At 41.4% G+C, this 18,543-nt stretch overlaps 2 protein-coding genes across 5 annotated transcripts; one reads left to right on the top strand and one right to left on the bottom strand.

The window, feature by feature from the left end:
• Positions 1-2,930: 2,930 nt before the first annotated feature.
• LOC133468638 (flap endonuclease GEN homolog 1-like) lies at positions 2,931-13,621 on the bottom strand. Of its 4 annotated transcripts, XM_061754785.1 has the most exons (14): positions 13,149-13,621; positions 12,179-12,371; positions 11,926-12,102; positions 11,463-11,573; positions 11,308-11,381; positions 11,142-11,227; positions 10,659-10,809; positions 10,031-10,067; positions 9,857-9,937; positions 9,484-9,614; positions 9,260-9,321; positions 8,132-8,281; positions 5,573-6,763; positions 3,678-3,803 (listed from the first exon to the last, which is right to left on the bottom strand). In XM_061754785.1, exons 1-13 carry the CDS (start codon positions 13,307-13,309, stop codon positions 5,628-5,630), a joined length of 2,550 nt encoding a protein of 849 aa, XP_061610769.1. In that variant the 5' UTR covers positions 13,310-13,621; the 3' UTR covers positions 3,678-3,803; positions 5,573-5,627. The 4 variants fall into 4 exon arrangements, with proteins under 4 accessions (XP_061610772.1, XP_061610769.1, XP_061610770.1 ...); XM_061754786.1 differs by lacking the exon at positions 3,678-3,803 and having other exon boundaries at positions 3,811-6,763; positions 10,659-10,803; XM_061754787.1 differs by lacking the exon at positions 3,678-3,803 and having other exon boundaries at positions 6,623-6,763; positions 9,250-9,321.
• Positions 13,622-13,695: 74 nt separating this feature from the next.
• ppil6 (peptidylprolyl isomerase (cyclophilin)-like 6) lies at positions 13,696-18,376 on the top strand. The gene is made up of 9 exons (XM_061754790.1): positions 13,696-13,868; positions 14,271-14,350; positions 14,669-14,764; positions 15,025-15,204; positions 15,579-15,641; positions 16,025-16,172; positions 16,832-16,891; positions 16,963-17,098; positions 17,171-18,376. Exons 1-9 carry the CDS (start codon positions 13,814-13,816, stop codon positions 17,280-17,282), a joined length of 930 nt encoding a protein of 309 aa, XP_061610774.1. The 5' UTR covers positions 13,696-13,813; the 3' UTR covers positions 17,283-18,376.
• The last annotated feature ends 167 nt before the right edge of the window (positions 18,377-18,543 follow it).

The following is an 18,543-nucleotide window of genomic DNA, read 5'->3' as shown; positions in this document are numbered from 1 at the left end:
TTAATGCTCTACCTCCACAATTGAGTACTACATAGTTTTCAGTTTTTGCAAATGTTTCCAGCCAATATTGTTTCTTCAAACATATATAATGCATTTGGAAACAAATCTCTGAATTCACTTTACAAGACTAAATGTTGCAATAATGCCTGTGCCTGGGAGGCGAGCATCTTCACATAAAAGTCCTTAGATTAACGAGAGACTGCATGTGTGAATTTAGAGTTGCATTTTTCCCAGCTCTGAGTTCATTCTTTTATGCGACCGTTATATTTAAAAAACGTGTTAGAACAAGTGGATCAGTTTAATACCTCATAGGGGGGAGTCCATTCATTTCTCCATCCTTTATTTGACCCCTCCCAAGGCCCCGACCTCCACCTCGACTTCTCCGACCCCCTCGATCGTGGCGTCTGAAGCCTTGAGCCCTGCTGCGAACGACAGCGACGCAATGAGAGTGAGAACCGGAATAATCAAGTATGATCTAGGAGACGAAACACGAGTACCTGAATAGCAACCTGAATTGGTTTTCCGTGGAACCGCAGTGAGAATTTTTGGAAATATCCGTCATCGGCATCACCCTTTCTTTAGTGTCTCCATCCATCTGAAATGATTGACAGGGATACGTACATACATTTAAACTGAGACGCGTGCATTCGCTGGCCATGAAAGAAAATGTGCAACCTGCATAATGAAAATTGACAGTAACTGTGAACAACTCATTCAATTATTTTGAGGAACTTCTCTTGGACGCGGTGCAATCTAATGAGAATACTGTACAGTGGCGGAATGCCGCAAAAGTGGTAGTTTAAAGCGCAATCAAAATTATCTGGAAAAACATAGTGTAATATAGTTGTGAATGTTGAAATGTTATTGAAAACGTTACAATGCACAGTTGATAAAGGCTTTACGAGAGCTACAGTTGGCGCATGGAAGGCATTAATTCACAACATGATTTCCTATGGTCACGTTTGTTTCGCCGTCTTGTTCTAACTGCAGAGTGACAGACTGCAGCGGTCTAAAGGTGGCAAGTATGCCGCCGCGTACGCTAAAAGAGGTGACGACCGTAGTGCTGTGACATGTGCTACTGCATAATGAAGGCGAAAAGGTCAAAGCAGAAGTTGGGAAATTTAGCCTGCAAGTTGGTGTTCAAAAGCCTTACGACAAACTTGGCAATATATATGGATCGACCATTAGATGTTACATCAAGTCTGAACCTTTTTCCAATGTTCCACCGACGTCGCAGGGAAGATGTTGATTCAACAGCTTTGTCATTCATGTGTGGTGTTGCTGATCTGATGTGTATTTCTCCAGGCTGCCTCATTAGAGCAAGCACCAGGCTGTTTCAAGGCTCTCTTGGAATCGCTGTTAATTCTTCTTCTTTCAACAAATCAATGGCCTATTCGGGGGGGGGGGGGGCTTAACATGCCCGAAAACCCACCCATTGTCTGTATCCTGGTGAAAATGAATGTATTTAAGCGGCATCCCAATGAAGTTCAGCCCCATGGGGAAGTTAGTTTCGCTGATTGTTGCTGTCCCTCTGCACAATCCACAGGTGAGACATTTTCAGACAGGTGCTTGATTTTATTTGCAGATTGTTATCATAATACACCATGTGCAGTCATATAAAGCCGCGCTTAGTACAAATGAACCCAATCAGTTTTACGATCATAATTCTTGGTTTTGAGGCTTTCGCAGGCAATTACAGTGACACATTCCACTGTATTTTTTTAGAATACACTTTTCTTTTTTTTTTTAAATATGATTAGAATATTTACCTTTGGGCTCTTTTGAGATACTGGAGCTATGTTTCCATGCTTTGTGTGCTGAAGCTCCTGTCTCCAAAGCTAGAGATCTCTCGATGACCTATTACTTTAATACTCTGTGACATCATTTTAAAATACGTTCGCCACGGCTTTATGACTAATGCTTGAAATTCAACAGGATGTCAGCCATTTCAATTTGAAGTGAAGTTCACGGAAAATGTCTGAATTCCAGCGCTTGTAGTTTGACAAACTCCCAATGGGGGAATTTGTCCAAATGAGCCCCCATTGGAATTGTGATTCTAAGGCTCCCTCTAGTTGCACGCAAAAGGATCACTACCAAATACAATTCAGTTGTATTTAACTTCAGTCCTATACAATTGTATTGAATCTTTAAAAACTTTTTGTTTTGACACATTAAGGCACTTTTTATTATTTTTATGTCCGGTTCATTTTAACTGAATAATTATTTAAGTATACATTTTTAAAGAAATCATATTTTTAAGCAGTGTTAATGTTTAAACTGCATAATGTTATAGTGGCTAACAATGATATTAAATATACTACTAATTTTTGGGGAAGGTTTAGGATTGGTTTTAGGGGGGCTCAGACACTAAAACTTGGTCCTAACCACATGCAGCCAAATTATTGTGTGTGTGTGTTGGGGGCTTGGGGGGCTTCAGCCCCCCTAAAACCGGCCTAGCGATGCCACAGACTTGTAATAAATGCTAGTCTTAAAGAGGTTTTCCCAAGCGACGTTTTTTGGTTGTGACGAAACTAGCTACTGTATAGTTGGTGGTGAACAATTGAGGTAGAAAAACAAAAACAGTGAAACGGAATTACTGCTGCCAATTAAAAATAAATAAGTAATGTAATTTAGAAAAAAATATTTTGTGCTTAATGTTTTGGGAATTTTGACCATATGAGTGGATGAACTGTTTGATGGGTAGAGCAATTGTATTTACTGTGCTTATTCTTAAAACGTGATTGGGCAATAGCTATTTCTTTTTAGGTATTCTGATTGGATTAACTGTTTGAGTGGCGTTCCAATTGTATTGATATGCAAGAGCTCAAATTAACTAACTAGGCGGGTATAGTAAAAAGTTATTAAACAACAAAAATAATAGAATTGACATCAATTAATGTTTATTTTCTTCAGAAAAATGTAGCGTCAAATGCACTGATAACTATAAACGGAAATGTCTTCCACAGTAGGCTACACAGTGTTTTTTTTTTTTTTTTAAAGATGTATTACACGATAAAACACAAACAAAATCACCAAACTACATTTTACAACTACCAACGTCATAATTTCAACAACATGCATCACCATATACAAAACAATAAGTGCCCCCTCAACAATATTTACATCAAGGAAAGGGCAAAGTCATAGGAAATAAATCTAAACACACTTATTAACGTGTAGTTGTGTTAAGAAAAAGAAAAGAAAGAAAAAAAGGTCCAAAATGAGCACAACCTTGCTGCGTGACTTTTACGCGTGGGTGCGTAAAATGGTGACTTTTACGCACGGCTCAGAATGTCCGAGAGCTTGTTGATGTACTCGATGGTGTACTTGAGGGTTTGTATTTTGGTCAGGGGCTGGCCCTTCTTGGTGTAGTCCGGCGGCAGGTAGTCCCGGAGCTGATGCAGAGCCTCGGCGAGACTCCTCATCCTCATCTTCTCCCTCTCGCTCGCCTTGACGCGCCTCTTGGTGGACATCTTGGCCTTGCCTTGCGTCCTGGACGCCTTGGGGCCGGAGCCGGACCCCCGCCCAGGAAAGTCGTAGCCGAGCTCCCGGTGACCTTCGGAGTAGAAGATCTCCGGGGAGGAGCACACAGAGTCCACGGAGGAAGAAGACGACTCCGGAGAGGAGGCGGAGGAGGAGTGGAGCGGTTCCCCGACCTTCCAGTCCAGGAGGATTTTGGACGTTGCAACATCGAGGTCCATGTTGAGGAAATCGCATCCAGAGATGATGACAGTAGAGGAGTTTGTCTGAGGAGATGACGTTTTTATACGCGGGCGCATCTCCGGAGGTTTATGGGTTCGCAGCTGAGGCGAAGGAGAAGAAGAAGAAAAAAAAAAAAACGAGTTCAAAGCGAAGCACAAGTGGCAAAATGCGACCTTCGCGAAGGACGTCGTTCGTTCTCACCGAGGTGCGAATAAGGTTAAATAGGCGGATAATGTGACCGAAAGACAAATCATTAGATTCCCTTTGCGGGTGATGGGCCTTTAAAGTCTGCACGGCGACAATTATCAGTTTGATGTGATCTGCCTAATGAAGGGCAGGCCCACGCAGGACTCCCAAAAACATTTGCAGGCTGGCAAAATCGTCCATTATAGCACGGAAAAAGCTATGTTTTTGCCACCTTTGAAATGAGGGGAAATGAAAGAAAAATGGGAAAAAGCAATAGAAATAAGTGAAGCGTTTCATTTGTTTTAAGAACGCTAACCACAATAACGTCAAAATAAAATTTTAAAAAAGTGGAAAAAAAAATGTGCTGCCTGGAAATCGCACAATGAGGAAATAAGGTCAAAAGTGAATAGATAAAATGAGAATAAAAATTGTCAATGAATTATTTGCAATGTGAAAATAATACAATTGCATTGCTCCTATTTAATTATTTCAGATGCTGCACTATATGAAGCTGGACAACCATAATGCCAGAAAATACATTTCACTGTCTAAAAAGGGTCCACTATATCAAGTACAAATCAAATTATAAAAATATGACGAAATGAATTTGAATCAATTGTGAAGTGAAAATAATAAGAATGCTGCTCTATAAAAAAATAAAATTCAAAATGAAATCCATTTTAAAATGGGAATTAAATTATCATTTTAAATGCTGCTCGCATAAAGCTGAGCAAGCATTTAACACAAATAGATGCAAAACAACAATTGGAATTTGACCTATGCTAATAATAATTCAGCAAATAATATTTACCTACTTATATTTATTTCATGAATGCTTCATATATAGACAACCATACGGAAAACTATAATTATACCACTAAATATTTATGACCAATATTGTTAAATTCATCTAACCCTCATGTGTTTTGAGTGTTCATTTACGACCACCACTAGCAAACTCCCCATTTCTCCAAGCATTCTGTGTGTTTTAAGCTTTTATTATGACAGCGAATATTTCAAAATAACAGTTTATGGGGGACAAAGGCCGGTGAGGAGTTGTTATTTGGGCAAGAGGATGCAGCTGTCACCAAACTCATGCCAGACCTTTCATGTCTGAAAAGGTGTGCAAGGCCTCACTTTGTGATCAAGGGGACCAACAGCAGAGGGCTGTAAAACAAACAGCTCGCAGTCCTCTCGGGGAGCGTGTGAGGGCTTATGATATAAAAATACTGTACAGTATATATATTTGAAAAATTGTGGCAAATTACTGTGAGTCGAGAGCTGAACCCCAAACCTCACAATTATTGCGAGGCAGCTATAGCGACCACTAGGATCACAGTGCTGGTTCGCAGCTTTGATTATTATTATTTTGAATTACGTATGAACGGGCGGCATTACGGTAGATTTGTGGTTAGGACATCTGCCTCGCAGTTCTGAGGTTGGGGTTCGAGACTAAATTGTCATTTGGAGTGAATAAGAGGAATGGTTTGTCTACTGCATATGTGCGCTGTAAAAATGGATGGAAGTACGAATGTACAATATGGTTGTGTTCCAAATATGGATGCTTCTTTTGGACTTGCAGATAGTGTGCCTTTGTTTTTAAAAGCAGATTTCTTTTTGCAGCGTGCCTAATGTTGTGTACGGTGAGTGTGCTTGTAAATTGTTGACATTAGAGATAGAGTACCTCGCCTCGTCATGATGAATTTGTGTGGCATTTGAAATCTTTTTGGTCCTGCTTCTCACTTGAAGAACTTGAGCTTGAGTCTCTCTGCCAGCGGCAAAGGGCTGTCCCCGCAAACGACTGAATCGTCGCTATCTAACACGATGCTGGGGGACGCCGGAGTGGGAAGGACCACGACATCAACGTGGGTTTCTACCTTGGTTTTGCTTTGAAGGTTTGTGACATTATCTCCATTCTCCACACATTTGGGCATCAAGGATTGGACATTCTCAGAGGTGGTTTTAAGTGGTCCACAAACAAGCTTCGGAGGGAGATCTGACGGGATCCGTCCTTTGGGCTTGTACGTGTGCTTGCTCTTGGTGGTTCCGCGAGCTCTGATCTGCTGGTTCTCCGCGTCACTGTCCTCGCTGGATGAACACACGCTCATGCACACGGTCTTCTTGACGGTCGCCTTTCTGTCTTTGTCTGCCTGGCATGGCTCTGAGTGGCACCTCTGCAGTTTTGCAGCTGCAGCTCTGACAAATTTGTACTTGTGAGGAGGCCTTTTGTCCGTCTTTGTCTGGCTTTGCACTGCTGGGGTTGCTTCCCCTGATATTTTGATACAATCGCTTTCTTTACGAGTGTCTGCAATGGGTTTTAAAATTGGTACAAGGTAGCTTAGTTGTTTGGGGACCTTATTGTTGTGTGCTTCCGTTGCTGTGCTTGTGTTTCTCATAAGCAGCCTGTCCCGTAGAGGACATTCAGTGAAACAGTGCTCTGGACCAGCATCGGAATGTTGAGTTGTAGAAGTTTTCAGCTCAGCTTCCACCACGTCCTTGACGTCGTCCCCAATGGGCTCCGCGGTGCTCTGTGGTGGGGCCTTTGGAACCGTTTGAGGCGGCGGGGTGGCAGTGAAGGACAAAGCGTCCCAGTCGATGTCACTCAGGTGGAGTGTGTCGATAGCGGCGGAGACGGACGGTGAGGAATCTGCCTGAGAAAGAGGCGTACCGGGACAAATTTCTGTGAGTCCCTGATGTTTGTGGCTCACTGGTGTGTCCAGAAGCACCACTTCCTGCATGTTTGGAAGAACGGAAGGCAGCCTTTGGGTCTTTGCCTTTTCTGGAGGGGAGCTCTGAAGTGTCATCTGCGCTAGGAGGTCCAAAACCTCATCGGCTTCATCAGGCGTCTTTTCCTTTTTACTCTTTGGGTTCCTCTCTGAAAGAGGTAGAGACTCAATGTGAGCATCATAGGACATCACCTCCATTCACGCAATCAATTACAAGAGCTGTATCAGATATTCTGCATTCATTCAAAAGAAAACTCCCAAGTATGTCAAATGAGGCCTCAAAATGTGGAATTTTCAATCATCTGTTCTCAGACACTGTGGGCGTGTCCACTGACTCCACAGACACCATGCCATGCTCAACTGTCAATCAAATACCAGTACTAAAAATGGATGCTGATTCGTCTAGCATCTCTCTTATGCCTACACATATCTACATGTTTGAGCCAGGAAAATATATACGCTTGAAGCCTCTGGGTCGTTGCTGGACTTTTCCACGCTGCAACAACGAGGCACTCTAAAACGGCCATGCAAGCGCAAAGCCCAGGTGCGTATGCTGGTTGTCATGTCGGACTTTATAAAAAAATATATATATATTTTTTTAAATTCCCCTCGCTCTTTCACTTTCTCTCCGTGACGTGTACACACTCACAGCTGACAACAAGGCGCTCTAAAGTGGCCACGCCAGCTCAGCCCCCCCCCCTTCACTCTTCAGTCTTTCTCCGCGTGATGTACACGCACTCGTAGCCGACAACGAGGCGTTCTAAAGCAACCACGCGGACTTTCTGAAGGGAAGATGTATTTTCGGAGTGCTGGCCTAGCTAGCATAGCTTGTTTAGTGTTGTGTTGTGTTAATGTTTCAAAAGATTCAGGCACAGCCACGCTGTCCAAATGCTGACAATTTGATCTTGACTGCTTTTGTCCAGCCGGCCCTGTTTAAATACTCATCCAGAGATCCCAGCAGGTTGTCCATGACTATATTGTTTGGTGGTCTCATATTTTTTCAAACATAAAATATGTTCCTTGGCTCAATAGCAGTTGGGAGACGCTGTGTTTACAGATTATTCGACTGTTCTACACTTATTTTTCCTGAGCTTCTGTTTTCTGTGGGATGCCAGTTCTTCTCTATATGAGCAAGTGAAGCCTTCTACTTGTTACAGCGCCAAGGTGAAGAAGAATCCTGCTTCGAGCGAGTACGTGACAGCGAGACAGGGAGACACCTCGCAGCTCCATCCGAGCCTTTGATGTGTGCTGGCCGAGCTGTCAAACTAACATGTTTGGGTGTCGGAGCAGCCGTAACAGCTTCGCTTGCAAAAACAAGCCAAACCTCCGGGTGCCTTTGATCAGGACATCTCGTCAACTCGGTATGGGAAGAACTTGCCACGTCTGGGTATGGTTGAGGTGGGTGGGGCTCTGGGGCCGTACGAAATTGATGGAAAAATGATCATGCAACGGTTACCAGCAACATACATGCAACATTTGGCCCAGAGCCTGCTCATTAAGCACCAATGTAGTCTTACTTTTAGTCTTTTTCTCTTCAGCCAAAGCTTTTTCATTCAGGTAGCTCTCCACCACCTCTGGGAAGGCCACACGGAAGAGGCTCGCCTCCTCCACCGACCTCACCTCGTGCTGATCCTTGGCGGGCTGATCCTCTGGAAACACGTAATGATCTGCAGGGTATGCATAATAAAAGGACAATTTGTTTCAATACCTTGATTTTCCTTTTCAATGAATTTAGATTTTTGCTCTTCTTATCAGGGGCCCACAGTAGTCATTGATACAAATTGTTACACATTCATACACATTTTCCAAGTTCAAATTCAAACACTTAAGAATTCTAAGCATCCAATACAATATGATGAAGAAGGGAAATGAAGTCACCCCAGGTCAAATTACAGAGGACAGAGTCCAACTTTTATAGTTCAATTAATTTTACATACATTACGCCTACATGCCCATTAGTTAAAAGTCATATAAACATAGTAGATAATGTCGAATTTCGTTTTGTCATATTTTTTTACTTTTTGTGGATTTTTATTTTTTCCTTTTACTTTTAGCTTTTCTCCATTCATAAAATACGAAATAATAATATTTTTTTATGCAGGTGTTTTCTTATTTTTTAGACAACTTTTTTTTCTTCCTATGTGATTTATTTTCTTGTAAAGAACTTGTAACTACAATATTTATTGTTAACTTTATCATTATTGAGCTATCAGACCGGGAGAACATCAGAATGTAGGACAAGGACTTTATAATAGATATGTACACGCTTCAAGCACAATTTCGTACAGATTTGTTTAAATACATAAAATAAAAATAACAATAAAATGAAAATAAATTAGATGTAATTTTTTTTACACTTTCCAAGGCTTGGCAGGAGACTTGCTTGTTAGTGAGCTACACTTGGATATGACAGATTTCCCAGCACGGGGAGGAAGCCGGTTTAGCACCTAGCGGCTGTTGTGAGTGATCTGCCACCTCTGAAGCGTACCTCACAGCCAGTCACTAACAACCCCCAGCACCCCTCTACGTCCCCGCACCCCAACATCACCTCTGCTCCACGCAGCAGGCCTGTCACTCGAGCCAAGAGGATGTTGTTTCACCGCGCGTGTGTGTGTGTGTGTGTGTGTGTGCTTACGTAAACTTGCCTGGTGTGCTCCAGATGACTTCGAAGCAAGAAACTGAATTCCTCACGCGCTGTTTCGATATCCTTTTTATAGGAGGGGGAAAAAGATAGGAAATTTAAAAATCCATATTACAACAATAGCGTAAAAGATTTGATTTCATGATTAAGGAATGAATAATATAAAATAATTATACGAAATATATTAAAAATTTTGGAACTAATAAAAAATAAATATGAAAGGACTACCGGATGGGCTTGATTTGCGATGACATAATTCTGCCACACTTTCTGTTCATCAGCTCTGTGTAGGTCATCAGAACTAAAACCTTTTCACTGGTGTAGTGCTTTGGCCACTCCATCTTGTCAAGAGCAAATTTCTTTGAGAAAATGGAGAAGAAAAAAAATGATAACAATCTGGCTAAATAGCCAATTGATGTAGAACAGGGGGCTTGAGAAAACATTTGATCCGGTCGCCATGCAATAGTTAAAAACAAATAAAATCTCAGAGGAACCGTTATAAAAAGCCCAGGAACATTTAAAACCCAAATTCTTAAAAAATGGGGAACTTTACAAATGGAAAAAAGGTTACCTCCGGCTGTCGATGGACATACTGAATTACCTGCATTGACAGCATATTTGGCTGCCTGCTTTTGAAGTTTCCGACAGGTTTTTCCTTGCATAGCAGAAACTCGTTGATAATCTGCAGGGCAATTGAAATTACAGATGTGTTCAAACACCACTTTTACAGCTGGTCTGAAGTAAAACCTAATGAGGCATATAACAACAGCTGTACCTCTGTAAACGGGAACTGCTGACTCGCCAGTGTTTTCCTGAAACGATAAAACGACACAAGGAAATCATCTGGTCAATAAGAAAGCGAATTAGATTTCCGCATTGTTAAGGTCAATGCATGTGAACAAGTACGCATATGTGTAAATTGTGTGATAAGATTGTGATCGAGCCTAATGCAAATATTCATCAGTATTGAGCTTAATTACTAACACTGATGTGATCTTTTTTTAAGAATAATTTGAATGCACACAATCAAAAACAGCACTGTAGTCTTTTAGCACTGCTGAGCAACACGTGTTGGCCAATGTTACATTATAATTTAATGGTCTTCCATTTTGTTTTCATAAAAGACTGGAAGCAAATGTATCTGTACCCCGGTCCTGTCAGAACGGAGTTTTTAGGTTACAAACGGCGCACAATGAACTAGTTTATTTATTATTTAGTTTGTAGTTTCAACGAGGTAGGCTCAACCTAATGAGGGCAAGTGCAATAGAAAATGGACAACCAAAAATCAAATCATAGCCCTCTGAATCATATTAGAATGGAACAGTGAGGTGAGTGAGTGATTCCGACCCTTATCCTCAATTGTTTTGTTTAAAGCTGACGCTTTAATGACAACTGCAACATACTTTTTGATATTTGCCTCGATGGACCGGGCCTGGCGGGTCCGTTCTGAGCGATGCCAGTCACAGGGACACTGGTAGTCAAAATCTTGAGGTTGGCAGAATCGTTGACTGTCACAAAGCACACAGCCGCTGCGTTCGTGGGCTTTGGCTGAGCCTTAAAAAAAAAAACAACAACTCACAAATGTGAATACTGTACATGGTAATGTAGAAAAAGCGGGAATACAAATACAGCTAGTCGTAATGTGATGCTGCAGCTTGATGAACAAGTACAGTGTAACCTCCAGAGTAGAATGCCTGACGTTAATAAAGTGCAGTTAATAAAGGTCCTATGATGGAAAAGGTTTGCCTTTACAACAATTCATTAAATTAGAGTTGTTTCAAATGGGATTTTTCCGAGCTTTGCTGCTTTTTGTACTTTGAATACGCATGTTTGAGACACTGACTCTTATCTGGGCTACAAACGGCGGCCCTTCAAAGTTCACTCACCGGGATGTCGACATATGTGGCAGTGGGGAAGCTTCTTCACGACTCCCTGAGACACGCACGCCGCCTCGTCCTTCCACCGCATGAACCTGAGAGAATCAGCACGTGCGACATCATCGCACCACTACGGTGTCTTCTCTGCGGCGCTCGTTTTTTTTTTTTACCCTACCGCTGCAAGAGAGTCTGTCCTTTAATGGTCTGAATCAGCTTGAGAGCTTGTTCCTTACCGACACTGGGGATTCCCTTACAAGAGTGGCAAAAGACGTGCATTAACAGAAGAGCAGAAGTCACGTGTTTGATTTATTTAGGTGGGATTATACATACCTTGGGAATGTAATCACATCCGAGGAGGATTGCCAGACCAACAAGATTCTCTCTGGAGAGACGCAACTCCGTTTGGACACGGGAGGTCTTGTAGCAGTCCACCTGGGGGTCCTGAAAGGAAATACAAGAACTATCATGATGCAAGCTGGTTTGGAAACATTTTCAAGACTCAGGTCCAATTTTAAATGACTAAAATAAAATAGGAAATTATTATTAATGGGAACTGAAAAACCCGTAACATGTAAATGTGTGTTGCATAGATAATCATACAGTGGATATAAAAAGTCTACACACTCCTGTTCAAATGCCAATTGCCAGGTGTTTGTGACATTTGTAAAGATAACTCATTTTCAAGACTTCCACCATTAATGTGACCTATAAACTGTACAACGCAATTAAAAAAAACAAACTGTAATCTTTTCGAGAGGGGAAATAAAAACATGGGCGGCATGAACATACATACTTTGGAGTTCATATTGAAGTTTCTGTAGACGGTCCGTGCCCCGTACAAGAACACATCTCCATCATTGGTGATGCAACCATCCACAAGGCTGTGTGAGTCCAGGTGTGCGCACATGGCCTCAGCCTCCCCTGCAGCAACCACCCACGGCACTCCCAGGCAGTCAAGCATCTCTGCACACTGCAAATAGACATGACATCGTTATGCTCACACGATGATGATAATATAGAATTACACTGTAAACAAGCCAACCAACCTCTCTTAACACTGCATTAAAGCGCCCTCTGCTGGTGTTAGTGGAGGACTTAGAGACTTTTGGGGGACCTCCAAATCGGTTTGCAGTCCTCTGGCTCATGGTCTCTGCTTTCAGTTTCGGAGCCTCTCCTTCCATTACGAACACCAGTTTGACCCCCATAAGAACGAGAGACGACACCCGGAAAAATAGATTCCTGTGTATCATCATGGTTATCTTAGTTAGCTGCAGTGATATAAAAAGTCGACATAAACCTTGTTCATATGCCACGTTTTTGTGATATGAAAAACAAAAAAAACAGACCAAAATAAATCATTTCAAAACTTTTCCCACCACTAATGTGATGGAAATCTACCAAAATCCTTGCGAGAGATAAAGTAAAAATAACAAACTGAGATAATGTGGTTGCACAAATGTGCACACCCTCTGATGACTGGGATATGGGCTGTCTTCCCAAATTAACCAATCACATTCAAACTAACTTGTGTTAAATGGGAGTTAGCAGCACAACTGCCAGGCTGTCATCACTCAACGTGCCTCTGATTACCCCCCCCCCCCCAAAAAAAACGTTCAGCTGTTCTAGTAGGCTTTTTTCCTGACATTTTTGTAGTTACATTTTACAGCACAAGCCATGGTCTGAAAAGAGCTCCCACAGCATCAGGGGGACCTCATTGTTTAAAGTTATACTGTAAAAAAATGACATTCGGTTTCGGGTAAAATTTCAGGATGAACCAAAAATGCACTTTTACCTTCAGAGGTTTAGTTAATTTGACCTTCTCAAATCATGAACACGTGTCTAGCTGTTTAAGTCCTTTTTTAACACAACCGGCTGTTCTCTAACAGTACAGTACATTTTAGGGTCATGCTGAAATTTCACCCAAAACCTTTTGTGAGTGTATTAGAAGCCCAATTCTATTTTATGTGCATGGGATCTCATTATGTTGTGTAGGTGGACTTAAATGAATGTTATTACCTCAAATGGGGCTTCGTGACTCTGCCCATCATTGCTTGGACATGCTGGGCCTCGCAAACCCACAAACTTAGGTCGACCGCAAGCGTCTTTCCGCTCAGACTGTACAGCGGCACCGACTCTCGAACAGGCTCGATGATAGACCACAGGTCGTGTACACCCATTGCGACACGATTATATGCTTTATATGCGGTAAATGAGCGGAAACCCGACAGCGACGAGACACATAACACAACAATAATGGAGTCGCAATTTTTCAAACATGGGCGCCTTTTAGGCCGCAGTCCAATTTGCTTTACATCTGACCAACACACTTTTCTTGCTGTCACCGAGAGTGTAAAATGTTTTAAAATAATTGTAATGACTAAATATAGTAAAAAAATTGCAAAATAAAACGTATATACATAGTTAAATCCTACGAAAAGAACATTATTGAGGTGTAAACTTGACAACTAGATATCAATTGAACGAAGTTGAACGCCGCCATACACACTTGGCATGACGTCATATTCAAGCGCCACCAACTGCTTGTTGCCGTGGATACAAGGCTTCTGTTTACAGAGCGATGCTCAGTTCCTGTTGTGTTGAAAGTCGTAATTTCACAAATTCTGAAGGGAAAAATAAACTAAGGCACTCTCTGAACTACAGAATTGCATTCAGATATCTTGATGAACACAAAAACCAACAACTTGTCTTCAGAAATGCTTGCTTCACGTACAAACGGTGAGTGGAAACTGTAACGATACACATGGATGCATGTTTTGCAGCATTGATGACTTTTTGGAACATACATTAATAAGATACAAGTAAAAGACATTATAGACTGAAGTACATAATCATTATAACGAACCTAAAACGTCAGCAAATGAGACGATTATTGATGAACGAATGTATTTACAATTTTCTACGCCATTTCTATTTACAAAATAGTGCAGGTAATCTCGAAGCAATTGTGGCAGCGAAGACAAACACACACACAAAAATATTGTAAAAATAAATAAATACAACCTTGTGTCGTGGCTATAGAAAATCAGCCACTTGTTCTGTCAAGATGACAGACAAAAATCGATAGACAAACAAATTATTTATGGATGTTGTATGATGCGCCTCTTATTTATTTTTCAGGCTTGGAACCAAAATTGCACATCAAAATAGTTGGGTTGATTAAAGAGCCAGATTTTCATTTTGCCAAGAGCATAACTGAGGTAATTGCTTTTTTCCCAGTAGTTGATCTATTTCGTGGTTGGAATTTTCTCACCTGGACGGCAGGGTGAAAAAGTGGTGAGAACATCTGCCACGCAGTTCTGAAATCCAGGGATCGAATGTGCTACCCGTCGTTGTGTGAGTTTTCTTCGGGTGCATGTTAGGTACATTGAAGACTTGTCCATAGGTGTGAATGTGAATGATGGCTGTCTGTACGTGCCTTGCGAACATAATGATGACAAACAGTATATGGAACATGTGATGGATTCATGTTTTCACCAGAAATGTACTCTGTTTTTTTTTTTTTTTTGCTGAAACAGGGACTAAAACAGAAGTTTCCTCGTGAGTTTGTGGATCCAGAAATTTGTCCGTTACTTGAATTTGATTGGCATGCATATCTGGACAACCAGAAGAGGGTAAGTTGAGAAAACAGAAAAGGGTCATGTTTTATCCATTATTTTATTGACCATAGCCAGTAGAAAATTTGTACCCAAGATGGCCAATCTAGAGCTAAAATAAAGAAATTGGGATCGTTTTCAGCTCACCCACAAATTCCGCAATCCTACTACAATGATGACAACAGAAAATGTGTAGAAACGGCACTGTCTATCGAAGTACATCTTAAATGAACTATAAATAGAGCGTTCCCACATGTGACATCCTTCTGTGACTAAAGGAGTTACGTGGCGAAGTATGGCAGTTCTCCAGTGGCGTCATGTGCTTTGTGGATGGCCAGTTCATCGGGGACGGCGGCGCCCTCGCTGCCTGGGCCCAGGACCAATGGGCCTTCACGTGCGACCGGGCGCAGGCTTTTTGCGTGGACGAATACTACCTGAAACATCTCCGTGCGACTAAGGCAAGTCTAACGTCAAACCATTACAAACTACTACCACAATAATCAACTTGGTGTTAAACCAGTGGTGTCCAACTAGTTTTCATCAAAGGCCACATCGCAGTTATGGTTTCCAACAGAGCGCTGTTATAACTTAAAAGTAAAAAAAAAAAAAATAAAGTTGGTACAATAGGAAACGGTGTGTAAAAGACAGAGGATGTCCAAAGTTTGGACCAATGGAAACGTGTGCTGAGATTATTAATTTTTAACATTACAAATATTAGTGCAACATTTAAAAGTAGTAAAAACAGGATGTGAACAGAAAGTCCAGCAATATTAGTTGAATAGGTTTTGTTTTTGGGATGTGTTCAAAATAAACTGTTCTATTTGTTATTCAGCACAGGTTTGTTTTCATGGACATTGAGATTGGAGGAGAGCCAGTGGGGAGGTTGTTGTTTGAGGTAAATGCATTGGTTTTGTAAATATTCATAACACATATTCAACCTGGCGGCACCGACTAGTAGTTGGCATGTCTGCCTCACAGTCAGAAGGTCCTGGGTTCAAACTTTGGTTTTCCTGCAGGTACTGCGGCTTCCTCCCCCATTCCAAAAACATACATATTAGCTTCACCAAAGACTCTAAATTGTCCATAGTTCACATAGAATGTGAATAGGTGTTTGTCTATACGTGCCCTACCATTGGCTGGTGACCAGTCCAATGTATACCCAGCTTCTTGCCCAAAAACAGATGAATGAAAATGGATGGATGGACATATCCAACCAAGTGACTTCAAAGCATCCTCGAGTTATGTGCTTCAACACTTGTTGTCTTCTTTGCCCCGCAGCTCTTCTCGGATGTGTGTCCAAGGACGTCATGGAACTTTGAGGCTCTGTGCACAGGAGAGCGAGGCCAGTCGACCGGCGGCTACCCGCTCTGCTACCAGGGCTCCCTGTTTCATCGAATAGTGCCCAATGGCTGGGTGCAAGGCGGAGGTACACAACAACCCAGGCACACGACCAATAATTTAATTTCATTATATGTCATTATTTTCTTTGCCATAATAATTCAAAAATAATAATACAAAAACAATAAATCAAAATAAAATAATTGAATGAAGACATGACTAGTTGCTTAATTAATAGACATTAATTAATAAGACATTCAAAAACCAACATAAAAGTACAATCATTAATAATAATAAAAAAGATACAAATAAATTGATAGTATGATATTTAACAGGGCGGCACGGTGGACGACCGGTTAGAGCGGAGGAAACCGGAGTGCCCGGAGAAAACCCACGCAGGCACGGGGGAGAACATGCAAACCTCACACAGGCGGGGCCGGGGATTGCCCGTGCGGCAGTCGTCCACCGTGCCGCCCCCAAAAATTCAATACTAGTCAAATAATACAAAAATAAATGTAATTGCCTACCATTTCTAAGGTATTGAAAAATAACTATTGGTAACTGCGATGTTTAAAAAAACCAAAACAATTTAAATACGGATATTGTAAGTGTCCCGAAAGCTGTGGATTGGATTTTTTTTTTAACGAAACTATTATTATATAAGAAATGTAACTCTTTTTAACACATCTTACATGTAAATATTAAAATAAAAATGATTCTGTTGCATGTTTTTACTATTGTTTGCAGATATTAATCCAGAAAGAAAAGGAAACGGAGGCGAAGCCATCTATGGAGAAACCTTTGACGGTACAGCAGTGAGCGTTTGAATGACGTCTGCAGTATTACTTAACTTACACGTGTCACACGTCTGCTTTCAGACGAGAGTTTTTCTCTTTCTCACACAAAGCGAGGCACTCTAGGAATGGCCAACAAGGGCCCCCACAGCAATGGCTCCCAGTTCTACATCACCCTGCAACCAACACGGTGGATGGACTTGACCTACGTTGCGTTTGGGTTAGTAGTCGGTAGTCAAATCTCAAACCTTGTGTATTCACTCTTGATTCAACATGTTTTTCCTCATTGTAGTCAAGTGGTTGAAGGTGTGGATGTCCTCAAGAGAATAGAAGAGGCCCCGACCACCAATCAAAGACCCAAGAAGGAATGTACAGTTGTAAACTGTGGCGTATTTAAATTATAGCTCATATAGCCCCTTTATTGTATTGCTTGATTTATAGGAGCTATGTTTGTACAGTGACCTTGAGTGGCTTGAAAACCGTCTATTCATAAAATGAATTATTATTTAAAAAAAAAAAAACATGAAATGTAACCCCTTACCATGTTATAATGAAAAAAAAGTCTGTTCAGGCTGTACAACTCATATTAAACTATTCTTTTTTTTTTTTGCTCATGGCGGTTTCCACATCAATTTAATGTAATTACTTCCATCCACCGATTTTTTTTTTTGTGGCGCTTGTTCTCACTTGGGTCGCGGTACGCCGTGGATTTTTCGCCAACCAATTGCAGGGCAATAGGCAAGCACCTATCGAGAATTATGGACAATTTATAGTCTTGCGCTGGGGTTACACCGTTCCACAAAATTACCAAAACTGGGTCTAACCTGCGTCCTCGCAGAGTTACGCCATGCACAGCGCTGGATTTGCACCAGGCACGAAAATAGAGCACTTAATGTTTTCGGTTTTCATTTTTAATGTTTTAAAAAAAAAATGTAAACTCAATTAAAACTCAAAGAGGTGATAAACGTACCTGTAGAGCAGAAATATTGCTAATTCCGCATTGCTTCTGAATCTTAACAGCTGCCTGAGGTCCCTTTACTCTGCTTCTGTTTGCTGGTCTTGCCCAGTTGTGAACAAACGACGGATGAGAGACTGTTTGGGGATGGCCCCTTCCTGTTCCAACATGACTGTGCACCAATGCACAAAGCAAGGTCCATAAAGACATGGATGCGACTTTGGTGTGGATACATTTGGCTGGCCTGCACAGGGTCCTGACCTTAACCTGATAAAACACCTTTTGGATGAATTAGACTGGAGACTGAGAGCCTGGCCTTCTTGTCCGACATCACTGTGTGACCTCACAAATACACTTCTGGTCAAGAATTCCCTACACACACTCCTAAACCTTGTGGAAAGCTATCATATCTAACACTATTGAATAAGATAGGGGATGTCACTTCAGATTATATGTGAGTCAAGGCAGGTAAGGAAATATTTTTGGCAATATAATGTAGATGTTTGTTCATCCATCTATGTCAGTGACTTATAGTGACTTCCATTCGATGGCAGAAAATGCAATAAACCTGTGTATCCACCTGTTGCCCTTCATTCAACAGAATAAGTCATGGTTTCCTGTGAGTATACTGTATCAGCTTTCTATGTAATTAAACAGGGCCAGATTTTACGCTGAGTAAACGTGAGTAAATTCAAACGATATCGCCACTA

This window comes from Phyllopteryx taeniolatus, chromosome 18 (genome assembly GCF_024500385.1).
Source record: "Phyllopteryx taeniolatus isolate TA_2022b chromosome 18, UOR_Ptae_1.2, whole genome shotgun sequence".
In the NCBI taxonomy this organism is placed as follows: Eukaryota; Metazoa; Chordata; class Actinopteri; order Syngnathiformes; family Syngnathidae; genus Phyllopteryx; species Phyllopteryx taeniolatus.
The sequence above is the reverse complement of the archived record's forward strand: the minus strand, read 5'-3'. Positions and strand labels throughout refer to the sequence as shown.